The sequence below is a fragment of the Fimicolochytrium jonesii genome (assembly GCF_025526975.1).
Source record: "Fimicolochytrium jonesii strain JEL569 chromosome Unknown EV422scaffold_2, whole genome shotgun sequence".
Lineage (NCBI taxonomy): Eukaryota > Fungi > Chytridiomycota > Chytridiomycetes > Spizellomycetales > Powellomycetaceae > Fimicolochytrium > Fimicolochytrium jonesii.
Genome location: NW_026515669.1, coordinates 1928972 through 1950073, shown reverse-complemented (window position 1 = coordinate 1950073; position 21102 = coordinate 1928972). Strand labels below are relative to the sequence as shown.

Here is a 21102-nt window from a genome sequence, read left to right as displayed (position 1 = left end):
GCTGCCGATGCATTGTATGATGTCAGGTTACATATAATCCACTTCATGCGACTTGCGAGGCTTCGGACCTAAATTCCTAAATTCCCGCTTCTATATACCGTAATTTGTGGCATCACGGGCATGCATGCCGCAGACGGACATGCGCCATACCCCACATCCCGCAACCTCCTCCACCCGTCCCTTGCCATACCACCTACGAAAACCCCAAATCAACAACACGGTCCGGTCCCCTCCCCGGAAAGACGCGGAAATGACGACACCTTGACGCGCCCCGCCGAACTGTCACTCTGCTGTCACTTCACACCCTGCGATTTCCCGCACAATCGGCGGGGTTTGAACCTGTTCTGGCGGCGTTGCGGGATAACGGGATGGCATGAATGCCGCTGTGGATGGGAAGGGTGGGGGGTATAAAAAGCGGGGGTGGGGGGTGGAGGGACGTCCTCCGAGTTCGTTCGAAGCCATCCATCATCGCACGAGATATAGTCGCAACATCCGCACCGTTACCAAAACCACAGAAGTAAGAAACCGAAAGGCACAACAATGCAGGTCCAAAACTACATCGGCTCCCTCCCGGAGAAGCTCGTCGGCACCGTCCCGACCGCGACGCCTACCGTCAGCATCAAGGATCCGATTCTCAAGACCCGTGCTCTGGTACTGCGTCCCGGCCGTCAACTATCTCCCCCATCAGCTTGCTTTGCTCACCTCTCGGATATATATAGGAATTCTACGGCAAGAAGGATCTGAGGGTCGTCGACCGCCCGCGCCCGATGATCAGCCACCCCAAGGACGCGATTGTGAAGATCACGGCGACGACGGTGTGCGGGAGCGATTTGCATTTGTATCATCGGCAGATTCCCGAGATCGAGAAGGTGCGGAGACCCAAACCCCTCGATTGTCCTACCCTATCTCCCTCCCCATTTCCCCACCCCACTAACCCATGCCCATGCAGCACGACGTCTTCGGGCACGAAGCCGTAGGCATAATCGAGCAAGTCGGGGCGGAGGTGACGAACCTGCACGTCGGGCAGCGGGTGGTGATATCCGCGATCATCGGGTGCGGCGAGTGCTGGTTCTGCCAGCAGGAGCTGTTTTCGAGCTGCGAGACGACCAACAACTCCGGGACCATGACGTATCTGTATGGCCACCATTCCGCGGGCATCTTTGGGTACTCGCATCTGTTGGGCGGGTATGATGGTGCGTGCGGAGCTTAACAACGCTCTTTTGGGCGGGTCGGGGCAATGTCGACGAGGGGTGTTGATCATGGACAATTCATGTTGATTTATTCTTTGGGGGGTTTTTTTTTTCGGAACAGGCCTCCAAGCAGAGATCGCCCGCGTCCCCTTCGCCAACGTCAACCTCCTCCCTCTCCCAGACAGCGTTTCCGACGCGCACGGCATCGTCCTCTCCGACATCGCGTGCACGGGATGGCACGGGGTAGACCTCGGCGAAGTCTCGTCCGCCGAAGGGCGCAACACCGTCGCGGTGTGGGGGGCCGGGCCGGTGGGGCTCATGGCTGCACGGTGGGCGTTGCATCGCGGGGCCAAGAAGGTGGTCGTGATCGACACCGTCGCTGCGCGGCTGGAGGTTGCGCGGTCGATCGGGTGTGTGCCGCTGGACTTTGCGAAGGAGGATGTGTACGAGACGCTCATGAAGCATTTCCCGGCCAATGGAGGCGGGCCCGATGTCGCGATCGACTGTGTCGGATTCCGGTATAACAAGAGTTACCTGCATGCGATCCAGCGCGGGTTGAACCTGGAGACGGATGGCGTGGATGTCGTCGCCGAGTGTATCAAGTGTGTGCGGAAGTGTGGGGTGGTCGTGCTGATCGGGGATTACGCTGGTAAGTACCGACTCGATGTGAAACCCTCCATTTGGACACATGCGTTAACGGGCATCGGTCCTTTCTTCGTTGGGTAGGCCTCGCAAACCAGTACCCCGTCGGCGCGCAGATGGAAAAAGGCCTCACCATGCGCGGCGGACAAGTCTTTGTCCAAAAATACTGGAAGGTAAGCCCGTCCCGTCCCGTCCGGATTCCCACACGTCTAACCCCACCGTCTCTCCATCCCACCTAGCACCTCCTCCACCTCATCGAAACCGGCGAAATGGACCCGTCCTTCGTCATCACGCACACCTTCCCGTTCGAGGAGATGCCGAAGGCGTATGCGCTGTTTGATGAGAAGAAGGATGGGATCATCAAGTGTGTTGTTACGACTAGTTATTCGAAGTAGGCGGTGTGGAAAGGTTATCCAAGACTGGGGGTGGTGAGAAGTGGGGGATTTTACTTTCTTGGGGAGTTTTATCATCATCATAATGTACATATACGTCGAATATGCATCTGCTTCACGGTTGAGTTTGAACGGTGCGTGTGGTGTTGCGCTGGGGCATCTTGTGTGGAGTGGATGTGAAAGTTTGCGAGGGAACTACGCAGTGCCCGAAAAAAGAGCCGTTGGTGTGTGATTTGACGGGCTCGCGCACTTACTTAAGCAACAGCCGGCTGTCAATCTCACAGAGATAAACACCAGCCGTGGCTTCTCCACACCGTTCTGCCCACCCCACAACCCGCCGACATCACCACTAAAAGGTAAACAGTCCCCTGCGCTGTTTGTCTTCTACAAATCGATCAACACTTGCAAACCCTTTGTCCCATACCTCCCCCATTCCCCCATTCGACTTAGATCCATCCATAAACCGCCACTTGCTCGAACCCGGAAAAACCATGTCGCAGCCCGCCCACCTCAAGAACGCGCGCACGATGGTCGAGACCGTCAAAGAAGGTAGCCTACACAACGTCGGGAGGGGTGGTCGGTTCTCTGTGTGAGGGTGTGCGTGCATACGGGCGACACATAAGGTGGACGGGATGGCAAAGGCCGCGGGAGTGGGAGGTCCTGGTTCGTTGCATATCACCCCCCACACACGCTCATCCTTTGCTCGCATATGCAGGTTCCGCCCTCCTCGCCAAAGCCGGCAAGCCGCGGGTGAGTCCACCCACACCCGACTCTCCACCGGGCTGTGCTGTTTCGTTTGGCGGACATGGTTTGGTTTGCTGATTTCCCCGTTTCTGACTTTGTGGAATGGCTAGGGTCCACGTACGGTGCGAGGGAAGATGACGTCGCGGTCTGACCGTGCCGGTAAGTGAGACGGGAGAGCTAACCACCACTGTCTTGGGCGGGGGCATATCCGCCCGGGTCCCTCACCTGTTCAATTCTGCGCCCCTACAGGCCTGCAATTCCCCGTCGGTACGTCGTGGGCTGTCCCATTCACCCCTACGACAGCCGTGGACAACAGTCCATATAACGAAACCCATCTCTGACTTCCGGAACCCCCCCCTCCCGAAAAAAAGGTCGCGTGAATAGGTTTCTGAAGAAAGGCCACTACGCCAAACGCATCGGCGGCGGTGCGCCGATCTACCTCGCTGCCGTGCTCGAATGTAAGTAGTCTTCTCTTCTCTCCGTAGCTTCCCTCGGTGAGTATTCGCCCATGTGGGAGGAAACCCCCGATGATGGGTAGCAAGGGCGAGAGAAAATGGATTCATTCGAGGGGGGGCGAAAACCTCCCTCCCCATCCTCGCTCCGATGGTCCTCACTGACATTTCCTCCCCCCACCGCTTCCACGTCACACTAGACCTCTCCGCGGAGGTGCTGGAACTAGCGGGCAACGCCGCGCGCGATAACAAAAAGGTGCGTTGCGCGTCTCCCCTCGCCCCCCGACCACATATATCCACCCGATCGTTAACCAGATGTTCTTCTCTTTTTTTTTTGGGTTTTGGTGAATTAGACCCGGATCAGCCCGCGGCACCTCCAACTCGCCGTGCGCAACGACGAGGAGTTGCATCGGTTGCTTCACAAGGTGCGTTTCTTCCCCGCATCCCCCTCTTCTCTCCGCATCCCACCCATCTTTCACACCCCCGCTCACCTCGCTCACCCCGCAGGTCACGATAGCGCAAGGCGGCGTGCTGCCCAACATCCACGCCGTGCTTCTCCCCAAAGCGTCCAAAGCAGGCAAAGCAGCCACGGCCGACGAGGGGGCCGTCAAGACGCCGGCCAAGACCGCGGGTGGGAAGGGGAAGACGGGGGGTGGCAAGACGGGGGGGAAGACGACGCGGGCGGGATGAAGTGATGGATGGGGGCGCCAGAGGTATTTGTTCTTTTTGGCTTTTTATTTTATGGGAGGGATGTTCTGCAAATGGATGGTTTAGAGGAATTGATCTTTGGGGACGACTTTTGGGATTTTTGTTGCCGGAGTGCGTGTTCTTTGAGCGACATGGAGCGGTTCTTTGTCGCCCCTCTGTTTGTGCCGTTCGTATTCGACCATCGCACGGTTTTTCTCTACGAGGAGCAGATCCGTTCCAAACTATCATAACCGTACGCAGTGTTCATTTCATTTCATCATGATCTCTGGGAAGGGGAAAAAAGCGTAGCAGAAAGACACACAGGGCGGGGACAATATGAATGAGGAGTCCAAATCGACATTTTTTTGGCATGGTGATAACAGTAACCGAATGAGGGAAGGGTGATTTCGTGAATTCTACTGCAACTTCTCCTCGCCGTGGTCAGCAAGCGCAGCGATGAGTGCAGCACCTTGTCCTGATCCGTCGCGGGCTATCCAAAAAAAAAAAAGTCAAGATCAGCATCAGTTACGGAGAGTCACCCCAAACCACCCCTCCGCACAAATTCAAACCCACCCTGAGCCAAAACAATCCCCTCAGCATTGATGCCCAAAAGCTCCCTCAGCGCATCCCTCATCCGATTCGCAAAATGCGGATAATGCTCAAACACGCTCCCGTCCACCGCCACCGTCGTTCCGGCAAGTTTATTCGTTTTCGTGACCACACTCGCGATCCCGACCGCGGCCATGCGCGCGGCGCGGGTTCCGATGAGCTCGCAGATGCGTTTGACGAGGCGGCGGTCGGCTAGGGTGGTTTTTTTGACGGCGTAGAGGTCCTCGAGGATGGAGCGGGTGTCTGTTAGTTCCATTGAGTGGTCGCTGGGGAAGGGGGGCGGGGGAGAGATAAAGGAGATATGTGTCAGTGGCGGATTGTGTGGGGGTAAAGTAAACGTTGAGAAGGAATGGAGACTCACCGTTCGATACGCGACATGTTGGCCGTGTCGAAGCTATGCTGCACCTCCAACGCCTCACACCGTCGTCCCGCAAACAGCTCCCCAGTGGAGATCAAATCCACTATAATATACCGCGTCAATTCGCCCAAATACAACCCGGAGATCATCTTCTCATAACTCTGTTTCTGCGGGTTCGGGCTCGCACGATCGACTTTCACGTCGTAGTCCGTGGTGGGGAGGATGATCCCGTCCTGGCCCCATGCGCCCCACTCCATGTTGATGATCATTTCGTTGGTAGGGCATTTGGGGCCGGTCCATTTGGGGATGTTTTCCAGGCGCTCGACGTACGCGGCGTTAGTGCCCGTGCCGAGGATCACGCCCATGGTGGTGGCCGTGTCGAGGTACGCGTGCGAGATGAGGGTTCCGACGGTGTCATTCACTAGGGCGGTTACGTCGATTTTCAGGCCCTAGTTTGCGAGGGAAGAAGGAGGTTAGGACATATGTTGCGAACGTCTCGCTGATGGAGAGAGACGAAACCAACCTTCCTCCGCAAGGCAGCGTCAAGAAGACCCACGACATCCTGGCCAACAACACCTTCAGCAGTGAAGCCCTTTGTCCAGTGGTACAGGGTTCCTATGGATTGAAGAGGCGGAGTTAGAAATCGATGGATGCGGATGGATGATGGATGATGGTTGAACGGTATGGTTGAAGATGGTTGGATGGTCCAACGATATGCTGCTCGCTCCGCTCGCGACGAGGATGTTGGTCGCCGATGCGTAATAAAAGCGATTGTTCGCTGTCGCTCACGGTTTAAGACAGGGGCTCGCTACGCTCGCCTAGACTTGCGCCTGCGGCGCGGAACTCGCTTCGCTCGCACTCACTGCGTTCGTCCTCGCTAGCGCTCGGTATTACAGTGGACTCGCTATCGCTCGTCGCTCGCCGGCTCGGTCACTCACCTCTATTCAAAGCCTGCTGCTGAACCGGAAAGGAAAAGGTAAAACCCAATTTCGTGCCGGCCTGCTTATCCAAGCCAAACCCATCCATAGTGGAACTAACACACTCGGCAAAGTAATCAAACAAGGCGGTGGCGGTGCCGGTCTTCAACTCTTCGGACACGACAAACTTCTTCTGGCGGATGCGGACCTGTCCTTTCCCAGCGAGAGTGCATTCACAGACACGAAAGTTACTTCCACCGAGATCAAGAGCGAGGTACGTTCCGGTCTCGTCACCGGTGGGTCTACGGATGACATAGGAAGGGATCATCTTCATGACAGCGTTGTCGCGTTTCAAGCCACGCTCCATGTCGCGGATGAAGGCCTTGACGAGGTTATGGAGCATGGCGGTGGAGATTGTGAACTGGCGCTCGAGACGCTGGGTGGCAGTTTCGACATTCTTGCGTTGGGCGACGGGGCCTTGTTGTGAGGAGGAGGAGGAGGAGGAGCGGTGGTCGCGATCTTCATCGGCAGCGGCGCGGAGGTTCAGCGGGGTGCCTGAGATGCTTGTGACGAGATATTGGACTGCAGCGGTGAGGGCGATGCCTGTAGTGAGGCCGAATACGAAGAGGGGGACCCTGTTGTCTGCGGACCAGAGTTGAGTCATGGTTGCTATGGAGAATACGAGGTCGCTTAATGCTGTTTGGAGGGTTCTGTTCAAAAGGAAAAAGGCCTTGTCTTTGTTGCCGCCGGATGACGCACGCAGTCATTGTATCGATATTATTAGAGCCTCTCAGAGAAGACACGGCACCAACGCGTTCCGCTCTCTCTCGGGATTCAAGCGCTTCCGTCCGTCCCTCTCGCCTGAGATGCACCTTTTGGAGGTACAGTAAAAAGCACGATGTATTCGACGGCACTGAGGCCACACGTACAACGATATATACAGTAGGGATGGTGGGTGGGTGCAAAACGGACGGTGATTCTCGGTCTTCGTGGGAAAAAGGTAAAGGAAAGAGAGGGCTAGAAGAAGGTGGAAGGCTATATAGACGCCCGGTCTTTAAACCACTTCTGCTGCGGCAACTTTCCCGTAGTATGTATGTGGAGACATGAATTCACTTATATAGTAAATAATGCTACATGTTGCTTACACCTGAAAGGTTCTTCAATGAAAAGTCTCATAATCATGCAAATTCTGGAACATCATCCACCCCACCACATTCCGGCCCGTCGTTCCCCTCCTGCACAAGACAAAGAAACAAAAATTCCCATCCCATCCGCCGCGACCAACGTCGTAATAAGTCGCTTCTGGACGATCTACATCGATCAGCTCGACAATATTGTCGTCTTTCAGCGCCTGATGCAGTCTCATTAAGGTCTGTCTTTGCGCATCGTTTTCGAGACTGAACCACCCGCGGAAGAATCGTCTATCCCATTCGAACAGCCTGACGAGAAACGCCATGACCGCGTCTTCATCTGCTAACGAGATCCTTCTGATTCCGTAGTATCCGCGAAGGTGTTCTGAAACCTGCAGCCGAGCGAGAAGAGCGTTGCAGGCTACCGCGTCGGATGGGTCGTCCAACTCAGGGACAGCTGATAATAGCAATGGGAATGCCATCTCTCCGTTATATCCCGTGCTGCGGTCAATGTGCTCGGTCCCATCTAGCTCGGTATATTCCGAGCCGATGACTTGGAGCGGCCCAGCGAGGAACGCGAGATCAGCGCTCAAGGCCGACCATTGAGACATATCCTTTGGCGCATTCGGATGATATCTGCGCATCTTATCACTGTCAATGCCACGCAGGTCGGATTGCATGGTCGAAAGGAATTCGGATTGCATGGTCGAAAGGAATCCAAACTCGGAGGTCAGGTAGGCGATGTTCGGGCCGTCCCAAATGCTGTAAGCGTTGGTATCCAGCGCCTGGATGTGGAGACTCGCGGCGTTGTTGAAGACACGTCCGCACCCAATGCCATCGAGTTCTTCGAAGTCGTACTTGATGAGACACCGTTCTTGCGCGGGGAGTGCGGAGTTCCAGGCTCTGCATACCCGGAGGCAGTTGAGTAAATCATGGCGAGAGACGGAGGCCACCTGCCGCAAGATGCGAGCGAAGCAGCAGGTGCGCGGGTAGGGCGGTGGCCATTTTACTGTACTTATGCTTTGTGCAGTGGACTTGAAAGTCGAGAACCGTCTGGACGGACGCTGCCGGGTCTGGAGCTACAGTACATGACAAAGAACCCCCGCTCCCTCCTCCAAAGAAACAACGACGCAAACGCCAACCCACGGGCACTGTGCCACCCAAACAAAAGACGACTGCAGCCTGACTGCAGCTGCAAAACCAAAGTCTGGGTCCAAGCCTGACCCCAAGTCAAAGCGTACGCGTTAGAAGTCTGCCCAATCAAAGAAGATCGCAAAGGCCCTTTGGGCCGCATTCCGGTCATGCTCTTCAAAAGCACGAAGCATGTACGTCGGATCGGGACATACTCTACCTGCAAGAACGGGACAGGATCTCGCCATCAAATCGTACGTCACGATGTCCAAAACAACAACAACAAGCAAACCGGTGCTTCCGCCACGTCTCATCCTCCATGTTGGATAGGCGTTATCGTCGCATTCGAGCATTGTGCCGCTTGGCTTTCGGGCGCGTACATTGCAGGGGCTTGAGATGGACGGTGCGCGCTAGCTTCGCATAGAAGTCAATCACACCTGCGAGATCGACCAAGGATCCCCCATCACGGAGTTCTGGTCTTTACCAATGTCGGGCCGTGCGCCGGCTAGTTGCAGGCACAGACGGCGATGGCCAACTACGTTGACGATCAGCAACTCTTCGAAGGGGTGTGTGGTGGAGTTCATCAGTGGTTACATCAACAAACTTGCTGGACCGCACTTAAATTCGTGCCTGGACAACAAGGGGATGGGTTTAGTGGAGAACTGCTCTACAAATGTATCCCGAATACACCTTGCCGTCGAATTACAACCGTGCGATTGAAGACAGAGATTTCCCTCGACTACTTGACTGAAGTGGACGTGGAGGAACAGGAAAATGCCGGAGATGAACGGGCTCTCCTTCGGCCACAATGGATGTATTGCAAGCCCCAACGATGTCAGAGTTCCCTCCCTATGTGATACGAGATTCCTCGACATTGAACTGGTGCGAACGCTCCGATGTCGCTTGCAGCATCTCGAACGACGATGCACGAACTCCGGATTGGAGAACGTTGGAAATCGCGTGGGATGGGCAAGAACAATCATACAAGAGCTTCGGCGCGGTCTTGCCACAGCGTAGGAATTGGAATACCGGAAGAGAAAGATGTGATGACTGTTCGCAGTCACTACATCTTTCTCTCCCGGCATTCCAATGTCCCCCAAATCGATCTTTTTACGCAAACCGTTCGAAATTTGGAACCGGGACTTTCGGCGTCCTGAGGCGCTGTAGGAACGCAGACGACGGAATGACAACTACATTAAAGGATGGCTCAAAAGCCGTGCTGCATCGGTGCTGCAGATAGATATGTATTTACTTGAACATGTTCGAAGTAGGCGAACGGCTCCTTCGCCTCAAACAAGTAGCTATGGAGAATGAAGCCCGCGAGACGCAGCTCGTGAGTCAGAGCACACTGAAACATGTGCTGAAGGTCGGAGAGATGACCGGAGTAGCTAAACATGCTTCTCGCCTTTTTGCAGTGCCCGCCGAGGAGGTCGTTCTTGCGCGTTTTGGTAAGTGAGAGAAAGTGAGACCTCGGGAGTCCGCTTCACTTTGTAATCGTCGTATGCCGCCATGTCCTGAATCAGCTTTGGCGTTTTCTCTCCTTCCTTGTTCTCTTTCCATATTTCCGTTCATAGTAGCTGTCCTGGTAAGTTGGTTCATTTCGTCTCGGCTTCGTAGCGGGGCACAGAGCTGAAATTATGGTCACCCATTCAGGAACAGCAGCAGGAGCAACAGCAGCAACATCATATCCGCGCTCTCAGCGGTGTCGCCCGGCACCAGACCCTCCACGTCAAAGAACTGAGAGAGCAGCTAGCGCTCCTGGTAAGTCGGTGATTTCGTCAGGCTGGTACCGGACACATGGCTGAAAATCATGGTCAACAATCCAGGAACAGCAACAACAACAGGACATCCGCTCTCTGGGGAGCATCGCTCGCCATTCAGACAACGACAGTAAGGAGACAGCCTGCCGGCCTAGCGACGATCGTGGCTATACCTGGCTTGCGCCGGGCGACCTTCATCCATCCATATTCTTCATAAATACACATAAGTTCTGATGCAACCGTTAACCTCGATCCACCACCCACCACTGTATAGCTATCAAGCTCTACGCCCTATTGTTTTAACATCTACTCCTGCATAGCTTCGGTCTCTTCACCCTGCCCAAGCTTCCATGTGCTCGCCGCACTCAACGATGCGGCAGACTCCATGCTGAGTATGCCGCGGTGAGTTTGACGTCGGGTGGCTGTTTGATACAAGGAGAGTAGATCAGTTGTTGATCCCGCTTTCTGCAAGAGTGTCCTCGGTATCAAAAGGAAAGTGCTTCTTACCAGCATGTAACACAACAGCCCGACAGTTTGCGTCCAAGGCATTTTTCGCTTGTTCGCGAGTCATTCCAAAAATGGTCGCACTGGGTGAACAACGTCACTGATCAGTTCCCTCATCAAAAGCATCGAATCTGGCATCACTCACAGATTTATCACATCGTAAGGTCCTCGTATCTCCATTGCCTTTTGGGCCTCACTCGTGATCAGGATATTCTTGCCTTTCGTCGCTCGGACCAGTGCCGCCGCATTGCTGATGAGATGCCTTCGTGCCGTTGCATCTGCGGAAGAGGCAAAGGCCGTGCTCAGGAAGATACGTCACGGCAAACCACGTCATGCACGAGATCCATCATCCATCACTAACCTCGAATAGCAGCCCCATAAGCGATTTCGAAAAACACCCCACGCTGTAATGCCCCATTTACTGTTGGTCCTTTGATGAAAAATGGCAGGCGGTTGGACATGTCCAGGGATACAATATCCACATCGAACAGGCTGCAGGCTGACTGGAAGAGCTTTTCGTTTGTCGGTTGCACTGCAATCAGATCATATGACGCTGCGTTGGAGTTTGCTGATGTCTGTGATGGACATGATTAGATCCTGGTCCGCTACTCAATCTGAACTCTCAGATTGCCTACCAATTGGTAATTCGCGCTCGTATCATCAGCAATGACTGTCAGTCGAGACAGTTGCTGAAATCCATCCGTCCACGCTGCCACATTTGCGGATATAAAAGGATGCAGGGACGAGCGACCGGTCGTCGTTTGGGCGGATTTGATGCCAATCTCGCTTAGTTTCAGAGGTTTTATCGGATTTGGCTGAGGGGAGTGGGAAATAGTGGTCAACCTCCATAAGCTACGTCCTGCACCGTAGACGTTTCATCATTCCCCGAAGCATACCTTGGAAGTTGCCTCTTTCCCAGAGTAGGTCACGTTATATGCAACTGCCCCATACCCAACTAAACGAGAAGAAAGCCGTCAGACGGAGTGTATGAGGGAACATGGAAATGTACTATTGCACACCTCGGCCGAATCTCAACCGCAATATGAGGGTCCTTCAAAGAAAACTCCCTACGAAGAGAACACCCGCACGTACCTACATTCGTGCAGTATGGCGATAGTCTTCTTTAGCTCTGTGTTAGCGACCGCCTGCGGCTCATATGGGACGTTGAGGTCCCAGAACATCCTTGTTGAAGTGGGGACGGAATGGGAGTGTCAAGCAGTCCGCCGTGTGTGTGTCCGTCCGTAAATGAGCGACGGGAACAAAAGTCCGAAGAGCAACATGCAGGGCGCGTCATGGAAAAGAGGCAAGCGTTACCTTCATGCAGGGCGCAGCTGCGTGTGTGGGGTTACCTCGTTGCCTGCGTGGCGAACGGGGCTTGCGGCGGGGGTGAAGATCGCAGCGCAAGTCGTGCGGGAGGGCTGCGGCCTTCAACGCTCAGCTCGGCTCCCAGCTAGCAGCAGCAACAGATGTCGCCGGTGGCGTCTCCATGCGCCTCCTCTGCCTCGGTCCCACAGCCTCCCTCCCCAGGTTTGTTCAAATTTCCATCCGTTTTGCTACGAGAAGCGCATTTGCCCAGGATGAGGATGGCCATGTCGTGTCGTGAGTTTTCCAGAGACCTCACAGTTCTGTTCGTTTATAGATCAAGTACGAGGATGTGGGCCTGTCATTCGAGCAGGCAGTGGCCGAGTTTTCGGCGGTTCTCACGGCATAGCCGTACAGCTGGTACCAAATCCTTTTGAGCTGGATTCCTGAGTGCTGCAGTGCCTCAATAGGATTTGGTACCAGCTGTACGGTATCCAAAAGCCAACTGAGCGAAGCGAAGGCCAGATTCTGTATCTCTGGCCAGATTCTGTATCTCTCCCGGTTCTCCCATATGGGAGGCTGTTCATCCCATTGGACTGCATGGGTGGGAGTACGAGGCCCCCCCGCCGGTAGGATATTACCGCTTGGCGCAAATGCTCGTTCTCTGGTCTGACGGACGTTGATGTGTACTGGTAGCGAATACAACCTCATCAAGAGCTACTGAAGGTGCCGAACCGCGACATCATGCACCCGGAGGACGGGACGGCCAGCACCAACGGCACTGGTATGAGTGGCCACTACTGGCATCTCCTTCCCAATGGAAGACTCTTCATCGCGGCGGAGGGCATGCGCTTCGAATACGAGTTCAAGGGCGAGTTTCCGATGATCGGCGCCATTATGTTGCTCCACCGCACACCGACGCCGACGAAAGCGAGCATGCCATCGCATTTGCCACTTCGGAGGAAGGCGTCGACGCCGCTGACAGTGACTGCTACTTCGAGTATTCGGAGTATGGAATTGCTTTGCGCTTGCGGAACAACATGCTGTGGTCGTGTTTGCCGCAGTTGTTGCATGGGACGAGGGAAATTGATACTAGTTGCGGTCATAGGTATAATGGGGTGGTATCGATACCTGCTCTCTTTTGCCACGACGCCGAGTACCGTTCTGACCGGACGTCGTATCATACGTAGGGAGTACGGGTTGATCCGGACCAAGAGCGGGGAGCCCCACCACCTCCCCACGAGTACGAAGACCGGCGCGGCCAGCACCGAGGCCACTGCGATGAGTGTGGAAGAGGGTGACGGTGTGGAGGAGGGTGACAGGAACGCGGATACAATCAGCGTCTATGATCCAGAGGACGGTGAAGACCAGGACCACCAGGAGGATATGGGCGGAGCGGCGGATATGGGCGATGCAGGTGGCGTGGATAATGGTGTAGATACGGGGAGGCATGAAAATGCTGCAGCTGAATCTGGAGCAAGGTTGAACGCTGCTGCTACGAGCGCAATACCATTGGACCAATGGAACACTGCCAATACGAAGGTCCCAGTGACGAAGCGATTCCTGGAGAAGGCCGACATTCATGGTCGATCCCCACTGGATGTTCTCCACCTCATACAAGGGTCGATAATCGCCATGAAGAAATCCACGACATCCGGTATCCGATCTGCTCCTGTATGCTGTGACCCTGCCAGAGTTGTATGAGGGATATGAGGACGTTGCCCACGGTAAGCTCAATACTGCGCTCTGATGGCAAAGTTGTTGCCCGCACACTAACTACCGCTTCCAAACCGCGCATAGGGGACCTTAAAGAACGCAATGTTCAAATCGACTCCGCTCGGTTTGCGACATGTTCGGCCTTGGGACCTGCTACACGGGACCGCGTATGTATGGCAAATGGTGACTGCAGACCAAGCAGTGTCGGAGTCAACAAGCGAAACTTTAATCTCGTCTTTCGGACACATCAAGACCCCGGATACGTCTTCGAAGTGAACATACGTGCACTCATCCCACTGACCCGGCAATCTCTGATTGAGTTTTACAACAACCGGCGTCGAAGTGGTGCAAAAACCACCGGGTCTATTGTCTATTCGTCCTGGGGCCCCGATGCCGTCGCCACAGGTTTACAAGGGAATGAGAAGTCAAGATGGAGCAGGTCAAACATCTTCGAATCCCGCACTGATCTGGCTGTGCTTATTGATGGACCACCGATCCCAAACGCGAGCGCAAGTACGCCGCGGAGCGAGAGGTGAAACGGCGGATCACAACATCGGAAGCCCAGAGACGCTATGCATTGCAACCGGCACTCAACCACCCCTTCGCATGCCATCGATACCCATATACACAAGAGGAGGAGCTAGAACACTATCGATCCCGCCGGAAAGCGAACGGGGAAGCCGGCGCTCCAGATAGGACTATCAACCCGTTGTCGTGGGGAGATACATTCCGAGGCAAAGCCGACTCTCTGAAGTAGTTCATTATGTTGAACTACGCGTACTATTACGCATGAAAGGTTGCATTCGACGGGCTTTGCTCGCTGGATGGTTGGCTGGATTTCATTTGCCCCCGGTCCGCAAAATCTGCCAGACAGACGGCATTTTACGGCTGGAATATCTCACCTTTGGGATCAGTGACCCTAACAGGGCTCCGACACGCAGGTGATTGTCATTGCATCATGACTTGCAAACTCAACAAACTGGTTTCTGATTTCGGCCCTACAAATCTACAGCTGGAAGACGTGGTCCTCCTGCACGCCACCGTCGCTGCTCGAACACAGTGGATGGACAGAGCTGAGCGAGGTCGCCACCTTTTTGGGAAGCGGAGTGTGGTTGCAACACTACCTCTTTTTCAGCGGAAAATGGTAAGGCTTGTGAATGCCGTTTGGAGAACTTGGAGAACTGAACGACTCCATTGCACTGACAACCAAAACTCCAAGAACCGCAGACCCGACGCCGAGGATAGCCACCAGCTATCAGCACCAAAAAAACACAGATGCCACCCATCTGATTCGGGCCCCGGCAACCTGGACCCCCCAACCGCCCTTTCTACCACTCTCGACACCGACGACCTCGACACCTGCACCGCTACGCTGTCCACCCTTGCCCTCTCCGCACCTGTCGACACAACCTCGCGTCACGACCCGCGGTTCTTTCCCGACACGTTCCTTATCGCGCCGATCGGGAATGGGAGGGTGCATAAAGCGAGGGAGAGGAGTTTGAGTCCGAACGAGAGGAGGAGGGGTGCGGGGGATTCGTGGGCGGCGTAGAGGTGAGTTGAGAGGTTCGGGGTTGGATCTGGATCGGGCATATCTCGTTCATGCGCCCCGCTCTCTCCGACCTCTCTTTCAAATGGCGGAGACGCGTTACTCTCCGGGACTCGAGCTCGCGAACGCCTAGCTCACCCACCTCCTCGTCAACATTCGCCAAGAGTTCATCCGCGCCAACCTTCTCGCGGTTTGACGGGGTGGCGCGAGAGATGACGCGAGGGTGACCGCGAGATAACGAGAGATGACGCGAGAGATCTCGCGAGGGTGACGTGAGAGATTGCAACCCTAATTCTCTCCCTAGGACTGCAATGGCGCAGAGGGAGAGGAATGATGCGACCCTGAACTTCCAAGAACTCGTTCAATCCGCGCAACCATCCAATGCACCTCATCAATCCAATGTACTCTCTCACCAATTGATGCCCCCTCACCAGGTCGGGAATGAAACCGTAAGTCGATGGTGTGTTTATGCGGCATGAAGGGCTACAAGGTGCTAACTCTGTCATCAATCTGTGCCAGATAGCTCCCTCCTCCTCACCACCACGGCCGCTCAAGTCCGGCAATTCGCCTTTCTACCATCGACCCAGCGTCTCCAGGGGAGATGATAGGTCGAGCTCAAGGGGACGACCTTCACCGCGGGCTGCGGACCTGTTTACCGCCTCGTCTCCGGTGTTGGCTGGTCTCCCCTTTGCGATTCACGAAGCTTGTCAATCGGCGCTCGTGCGAATTCAAGTATCGATCGCGAGACGTCGCAATCCACACCGACCAAGGATACACGAGAGCGTGCAAGAACTTTGCTGATGGCGTCGGTTCCGATCCCAGCACTCAACGGGAACGCATCTTGATGAAGTCCAGCCGGTATGTGAACGAAATCGCATGTGGTTGTGTCTGCTTCATACCATGTTGAGAGGATGTGCTCGTTCTGACGAAATGTCCAAACATTCTTGTAGAGACTGCAGGCGAATGAAGTTGGACACCAACGAGAAGGAGAGCACCAGCACCACCACCACCAGCACCACCACCACCACCAGCAGCAGTTGCAGCGATGATGGTGGTGTTGGCTTCAGGTATATTTACATCACACCCTGGGCTTCGTGTTGTTCTACCGGCCAGATGATGTTCCGCGAGAGTGGAGGTGTGATGCTCTGTATTGAGCTAGCTACCCGTGTTTGCTATTCACGCTACCTATCATGAGTACACCTACGATTATTGTGGAATAGCAATTATAGTTCGGGTAGCTCACTGAGCTGTGACATTGTATTCGAACCTCATCATCCCATTGGCAACAGGGATGAAGTTCCCATTCGGCACCAAGCGCATCCTTCTTCCCCGACTGCCTTCCAGGCGGAGACGCTCGAATGACACGGGCAGCTGGCCCTGTGATGCTGCATTCGCCCTCCTCATCCTCATTGCTGTACATGCAACGCTCTTCTCGAAGTATGAGTTGAACTATCATGCAAAGTCAGAGTCGAAAGTCGTACACAGGCCTGCGGAAGAGCATATGCTCCTAGGAATGCTGTCTTGCATGCTTTGAAAAAGCGACTTCACCGTTGGATCGGGGTGAGAGCATCTGTACCGAATGCGGGCAGGTGGTTTGACTTGTTAGAGTCTACATGAACTCTTGAGAACTTCGTGCTCTGTGCAGACTGAAGGTGGGCCATCAACATTCCACTTCGGGAAGATTGGTGGGAGATGTTGTTCGCTAGTGCCGCCGAGAACGGAGTCGAGGGGGTTGTTTGTGGACGAGGCGAGAATCGCCGGTGAGCATGCTGCCGTCGACAAAAAGGTCTCACATCCCGAGGGAGGATGCTACATGCAGGGCGTGATCGATGGAACGTCATCTTAGACACAGGCGAGCCGGAATTGGCACACGGGACCCGCCAGTATCCGATCTGTCAAGCCGTTGCGTGGGCTTTGTCGGAAGCGCCTGTTCCGTGTCAATTCGGTACAGCGCCAAAACACTGATCACAGCATCTTGATTCGTCCAAGGTGGATCGTAACCCCCGTTCGGCAATCCTCACTCCCCACCCCTCCTAACAACCACACAAAAGTTATTCCGTTTCCCACCCGGTCTCATCTCCCTCTTCGGCCACTCCACAATCTTCTTCCCTCCCTTGCCCTTCTTCCCATTCCCGCTTTTCCGAAACACGTAGAACGCAAGCTTGCGCGCATGATGATGGTCGACGAGCTCGTAGCCCATGGATGTGAGGATGGCGGTGAAGTGTTCATGGGTCATGTAGCGCGAGTTGGTGAGGCAGGGGAGAGGGAGGGCGAGGAAGAGGAGGCCGTGGGGGAGGAGGTAGTGGAGGGTTTTGAGGAGCATATCGCCTGTGGGTAGGATGTAGATTCAGTTGGTGGGGATGAGTGGCGTTAGAAAGATGAACGCAAAATGGTGGGTCGACTAGTTGCACACCAAGCACATCGCCCAGCATGATAGGAGGTGGCATGCCATGCAAACAACGCAGCATATAACATACCTCTCGCCTTCGGATCCCCCACAAAATTCACCACCAAACTCAAACACAGCACATGAAACCGCTCCGCATCCGATTTCGGCAACGACCGCTCAAAGAAATCCTGCTTCTCAATCCCAGGCTCCTGCGGGTTCAAATCGATCCTGGACACGTCGATCCACGACGCCTGTTTCGCATACGTTTGCCCGTTCACCGCTCCAACGTCCAACATCTTCAGTTTTGTTGTCGGTTCTTTTGCTTTCGTCCCCGTCGTCACTGTTGCATCGTCCGCGTCCTTATCAACCTCTCCTTCCACCGCCTGAGCAATACCATGGACCCTCGTCCGCTCCTTCCTCAAAAACGGCAACACCCATTTCTCACTCGCCACAATCCCCTTCTTCTCATTCCCCGCCAAACTCGCCCTCTGATACGCATGCAGTCCACCCATTGCTTCCATCTCCCTACGCACGGCGGCGGCGGCGGGCTCGTCGTGCTGTTTGACGAGTGTTGAGAGCTTTTTGTTGAGGGTGTGGTAGGTGGAAATGAGCTTTTGGGAGGAGCGGAGGCGGGTTGTGGTGGAGGAGGAGGCGGTGGGTTTGGTGATGCTGGGGGCGGGGCGGGGGAGGAGGGTGGTGATGGGTTGCCGTTTGGCCTTGGTGGGTTTGCGGGCCATCGCTGCGACTATTGGGCTGTGGAACGACTAGCACTGGGCGGTGGGCTTTGCCGTCTGAAAGTACGGCGCTCTGTAAGGAATATGCCACCGAGGTATCGAGTTTGGCGGCAATAACTAAAATGTCGCCGTTGGGTGCAGTGAGTGGTGTGCGCTGGACAATTGCTGCTCATTATCGCAGTGGCTGACATTGCAACCAGGATGTCCGTGAGAAAATCCTACGCCAACTTACGTACGCAGAACGGGACACAAAAACGCAACCCGCAAAACCTCGCTCCACCAACCAAACCTTCGACACTCCGGTGAACAGGCAAACAGTGAAAGTCGTGGAAAGCAATAATTATGATGCAGAGGAAAGAAGCAACCGTCTATTATGATATCAAAATCGCAAGTATCGCGGTGTATATACGGGGGTCTACGGGAAACGACAAAGTCAAAAATGCACATTGCTCAAATCGAAGTGTTACGGTAAGTGTGGGTGCCAACGAAAACAAAAACTATGGACTACACTGAACGACCCCGCTGAACTATTATGTGAGCCTCTGCAAAATAGCAGGGTAGATATGAGGCAAATGATCAGACCCCAACCGGCTTGTAAACACGATCTGGTTGAACGGCGCTGGGATATGCGGATGTCCCTCCGGCGACACCTCAATCTCAAACGCAGTAGCTACAGATTGCGCATTTTCGGCGTCAGCGGTATCGTCTCCCTGTGTTGACGGCTTGGTATCAAACACCCAGATAATCCGACCAGCGGGGTACAGCTTCTCCTGCACGAGACACTCCTCCTCGATCTTAGCCCTCAGCGCAATATCGGCTTCCGAGTCCGTCGCGGTACGGTCCCTGACTTCCGGTCGTTTATGGATCCAGCGCACGATACGCGCCAGGTCTTGTACGGAGCCGAGGGAAAGCCGGGGTACGAGGTCGGCGCCAAGTGCGATTGATGTTACGACCGGTTTTGCGTTCACGCTGAGAATGGGTGATGCGACACACGGTGCCGCGTACGCAAAGCAGCGAATGGCGCGGCCGGCGGGTAGACCGGACGCGGCGGAGGTGGAGTAGGTGCTTGGGTCTGTCCAGAGGAAAGTGAGGCAGGTGGCAAGGCCGGCACCGAGGGAGTGGCCGGTGAGGAGGAGACCGTAGGATGGGTTTTGGGAGAGGAGCGAGGAGACGGCTTTGAAGATGCCAGATTTGTGGGCGTGGGATGCGATTTCACGAGCGGCGGCCATCATGCCTGAATGTACTTTTTCGGGTTGTTGTTGGTACGTCGAGGATTTGCGAGCATGGCTGGGCCCGTCGATTTCGTGGCCGCTGCCCCAATCAAACTCTTCGTACTCGCAGCTGAGATCAACCATCACGTCTTCGAAGGAACTGGTACCTCTGAATGCCAAGATCACCTGCTTGTGTGGGTGGTCCGCGATCACGTAGACGGTCGGGCTATATAGTGCGGCATTGCTGTCATTCGAGAATGCAAACTTCCATCCGCTATCGTCCGAGCCGACTCCGCTGGAGTGATATAATGATTCGAGTGGTGTGTCGGCATGTTTCGAGAAAAACCGATCGTCCTCAGTACCGGTTGTTTGTCGTGGGTCAATATTGTTGGAAACGAATGGGAGTGGTGGGAAGTTGGGCAGCGGAACGGTGATTTCGCCGTTGAGGGCGCCGATGTGGTAACGGCCGTACATTCCAGTGCTGAATTTGGCGTAGCGTTGGAGATCGTGAAGGAGTTGCGTATCGGCAATCACGGTTCTGTCACGGTTCGGGGAGGTTTGACGGTCGCTGCTACCGGACAGGCGTTTGCTATCGCTCTTGACAATGGCGGCTGATCCTGCAGCCGCAAAGTTGCCAAGCGCGCTCCAGTCCGATGCAGAAGCAGAGGCAGATCCAGACGGGTTCGATCTATCGGGAGACGCTTCCCGCTTCTCCGCTGCCATTCCTGGCTCACCGATGCTTCCTCTGATCAGATCACCCGGCTCGGCCGTTGCGCCCCCAGCGATCTTCGCCCAATCCACTTCTTCCGTTTCAGCTGCCGCTGCCCGGTCGAGATCCTCTTGCTTGGACTTGACAAACTTCAGCCGTCTCCCAGTGCTTTTCCCTTCTTCCCACCAATGCACGCTTGTAGCGCGCTGTAAGGAAATCCAAGCCATCAACGCCCTAAACGCATCCACCGTCCCAATATCAGCGAGAGCGGAATCATCTCCACTCGACGATTTCAACTCCCTCTGCACAAGCTGGATGAATTTCCGAACCGCAACGGCGACGTCCCCAGATCCAAACATGTTGTCAAGCGTCTTGACGCTCCTGTCGGCCGTTGAGATGCCGAACTTTGTCCAGTACTGGCCAATCTCGATGCCGCTGATTGCGAAAAACTCGGCAACGGAGATGACGCCATTGGCGAGAGGTGTCACGCCGGCGGCCTCGAGACCTGTTGTCCGGCCCACTTCGGAAACCACACCTCTTGCAACGTCTAAACCGGTCTTTGTGAAGAACTTGGCCGCTTCGAAGCCCACCTTCGTTGCAGCGGAGGAGACTCCCACGAGAAAGCGCTGTGATACATCGGCTTGTTAGTGACCTGTTGTGAAGCATACTCCTATATCGTGGCATATGACGAGCACTTACGGTCGCATTGAAAACGCGCGACAGGTTCGCTCGTGCATCGCTTGTTTGTCCGCTCGAACTTGCAACTGTGTTGTCGGGCGGAGACCGTGTTGCGACGGCCATGCTGTCCTCCCTCTCTCCCTCCTGATAGTCTGTGATGATCATTTCGCGGCCGGCACTAAGTTTCTGGTCCATGACTTTGATCCTGGAGGTACCGCTCTCCGCTTTTTATATCGCGCTGAGGCGTATGAAAGCACCGACTTTTGGAATAACACGGCAGCTGCAGACCCTTTCTCTGCTA

At 54.9% G+C, this 21102-nt stretch overlaps 8 protein-coding genes across 8 annotated transcripts; 3 read left to right on the top strand and 5 right to left on the bottom strand.

Moving 5' to 3' along the window:
* Nucleotides 1–399: 399 nt before the first annotated feature.
* EV422DRAFT_515876 (GroES-like protein) lies at nt 400–2427 on the top strand. The gene is made up of 6 exons (XM_053069348.1): nt 400–651; nt 720–869; nt 950–1193; nt 1312–1839; nt 1917–2005; nt 2072–2427. The coding sequence occupies exons 1-6, from the start codon at nt 541–543 to the stop codon at nt 2225–2227; spliced, it is 1278 nt and encodes a 425-aa protein (XP_052929703.1). The 5' UTR covers nt 400–540; the 3' UTR covers nt 2228–2427.
* Nucleotides 2428–3338: 911 nt separating this feature from the next.
* Nucleotides 3339–4110, top strand: EV422DRAFT_491614 (histone H2A variant H2Abd2 copy A; the record flags this gene model as incomplete). The annotated part of the gene is made up of 4 exons (XM_053067550.1): nt 3339–3426; nt 3621–3676; nt 3774–3845; nt 3928–4110. Coding segments are annotated over 4 exons (399 nt in total), but the record flags the coding sequence as incomplete, so codon positions are not given.
* On the bottom strand, nt 4068–6809 carry EV422DRAFT_583637 (hexokinase-domain-containing protein). The gene is made up of 5 exons (XM_053073419.1): nt 6013–6809; nt 5598–5689; nt 5078–5523; nt 4681–4982; nt 4068–4597 (listed from the first exon to the last, which is right to left on the bottom strand). The coding sequence occupies exons 1-5, from the start codon at nt 6653–6655 to the stop codon at nt 4524–4526; spliced, it is 1557 nt and encodes a 518-aa protein (XP_052929701.1). The 5' UTR covers nt 6656–6809; the 3' UTR covers nt 4068–4523.
* Nucleotides 6810–7169: 360 nt separating this feature from the next.
* On the bottom strand, nt 7170–8605 carry EV422DRAFT_564041 (uncharacterized protein; the record flags this gene model as incomplete). Its single annotated transcript, XM_053072150.1, has 3 exons — nt 7170–7226; nt 7307–8024; nt 8511–8605. 3 exons carry the CDS (start codon nt 8603–8605, stop codon nt 7170–7172), a joined length of 870 nt encoding a protein of 289 aa, XP_052929700.1.
* Nucleotides 8606–10273: 1668 nt separating this feature from the next.
* On the bottom strand, nt 10274–11839 carry EV422DRAFT_158618 (RNase P subunit p30-domain-containing protein). The gene is made up of 7 exons (XM_053064951.1): nt 11613–11839; nt 11413–11471; nt 11152–11331; nt 10878–11091; nt 10662–10794; nt 10520–10599; nt 10274–10434 (listed from the first exon to the last, which is right to left on the bottom strand). Exons 1-7 carry the CDS (start codon nt 11695–11697, stop codon nt 10319–10321), a joined length of 867 nt encoding a protein of 288 aa, XP_052929699.1. The 5' UTR covers nt 11698–11839; the 3' UTR covers nt 10274–10318.
* A 723-nt stretch (nt 11840–12562) lies between these two features.
* EV422DRAFT_564038 (uncharacterized protein) lies at nt 12563–15083 on the top strand (the record flags this gene model as incomplete). Its single annotated transcript, XM_053072149.1, has 5 exons — nt 12563–12827; nt 12927–13492; nt 14461–14475; nt 14547–14678; nt 14754–15083. 5 exons carry the CDS (start codon nt 12563–12565, stop codon nt 15081–15083), a joined length of 1308 nt encoding a protein of 435 aa, XP_052929698.1.
* A 1988-nt stretch (nt 15084–17071) lies between these two features.
* On the bottom strand, nt 17072–18434 carry EV422DRAFT_158684 (putative methyltransferase-domain-containing protein). The gene is made up of 2 exons (XM_053064952.1): nt 17558–18434; nt 17072–17408 (listed from the first exon to the last, which is right to left on the bottom strand). Exons 1-2 carry the CDS (start codon nt 18204–18206, stop codon nt 17098–17100), a joined length of 960 nt encoding a protein of 319 aa, XP_052929697.1. The 5' UTR covers nt 18207–18434; the 3' UTR covers nt 17072–17097.
* A 299-nt stretch (nt 18435–18733) lies between these two features.
* EV422DRAFT_564035 (uncharacterized protein) lies at nt 18734–20996 on the bottom strand (the record flags this gene model as incomplete). The annotated part of the gene is made up of 2 exons (XM_053072148.1): nt 18734–20749; nt 20823–20996. 2 exons carry the CDS (start codon nt 20994–20996, stop codon nt 18734–18736), a joined length of 2190 nt encoding a protein of 729 aa, XP_052929696.1.
* Between the last annotated feature and the right edge of the window lie 106 nt (nt 20997–21102).

Excerpts from the sequence above, each read along its gene's own strand:
- EV422DRAFT_515876 (XM_053069348.1), top strand. The coding sequence starts at position 541 with ATGCAGGTCCAAAACTACATCGGCTCCCTCCCGGAGAAGCTCGTCGGC. Across the intron at positions 870-949 it reads AGATTCCCGAGATCGAGAAG|CACGACGTCTTCGGGCACGA; the intron begins GTGCGGAGACCC and ends ATGCCCATGCAG. Across the intron at positions 1,840-1,916 it reads GCTGATCGGGGATTACGCTG|GCCTCGCAAACCAGTACCCC; the intron begins GTAAGTACCGAC and ends TTCGTTGGGTAG.
- EV422DRAFT_583637 (XM_053073419.1), bottom strand. The coding sequence starts at position 6,655 with ATGACTCAACTCTGGTCCGCAGACAACAGGGTCCCCCTCTTCGTATTC. Across the intron at positions 5,524-5,597 it reads ACGCTGCCTTGCGGAGGAAG|GGCCTGAAAATCGACGTAAC; the intron begins GTTGGTTTCGTC and ends CTCGCAAACTAG. Across the intron at positions 4,598-4,680 it reads GGGGATTGTTTTGGCTCAGG|CCCGCGACGGATCAGGACAA; the intron begins GTGGGTTTGAAT and ends TTTTTTGGATAG.
- EV422DRAFT_158618 (XM_053064951.1), bottom strand. The coding sequence starts at position 11,697 with ATGTTCTGGGACCTCAACGTCCCATATGAGCCGCAGGCGGTCGCTAAC. Across the intron at positions 11,472-11,612 it reads TATCGCCATACTGCACGAAT|TTGGGTATGGGGCAGTTGCA; the intron begins GTAGGTACGTGC and ends CTTCTCGTTTAG. Across the intron at positions 10,600-10,661 it reads CCTTACGATGTGATAAATCT|TGCGACCATTTTTGGAATGA; the intron begins GTGAGTGATGCC and ends TTGTTCACCCAG.
- EV422DRAFT_158684 (XM_053064952.1), bottom strand. The coding sequence starts at position 18,206 with ATGGCCCGCAAACCCACCAAGGCCAAACGGCAACCCATCACCACCCTC. Across the intron at positions 17,409-17,557 it reads GGGGGATCCGAAGGCGAGAG|GCGATATGCTCCTCAAAACC; the intron begins GTATGTTATATG and ends TCCTACCCACAG.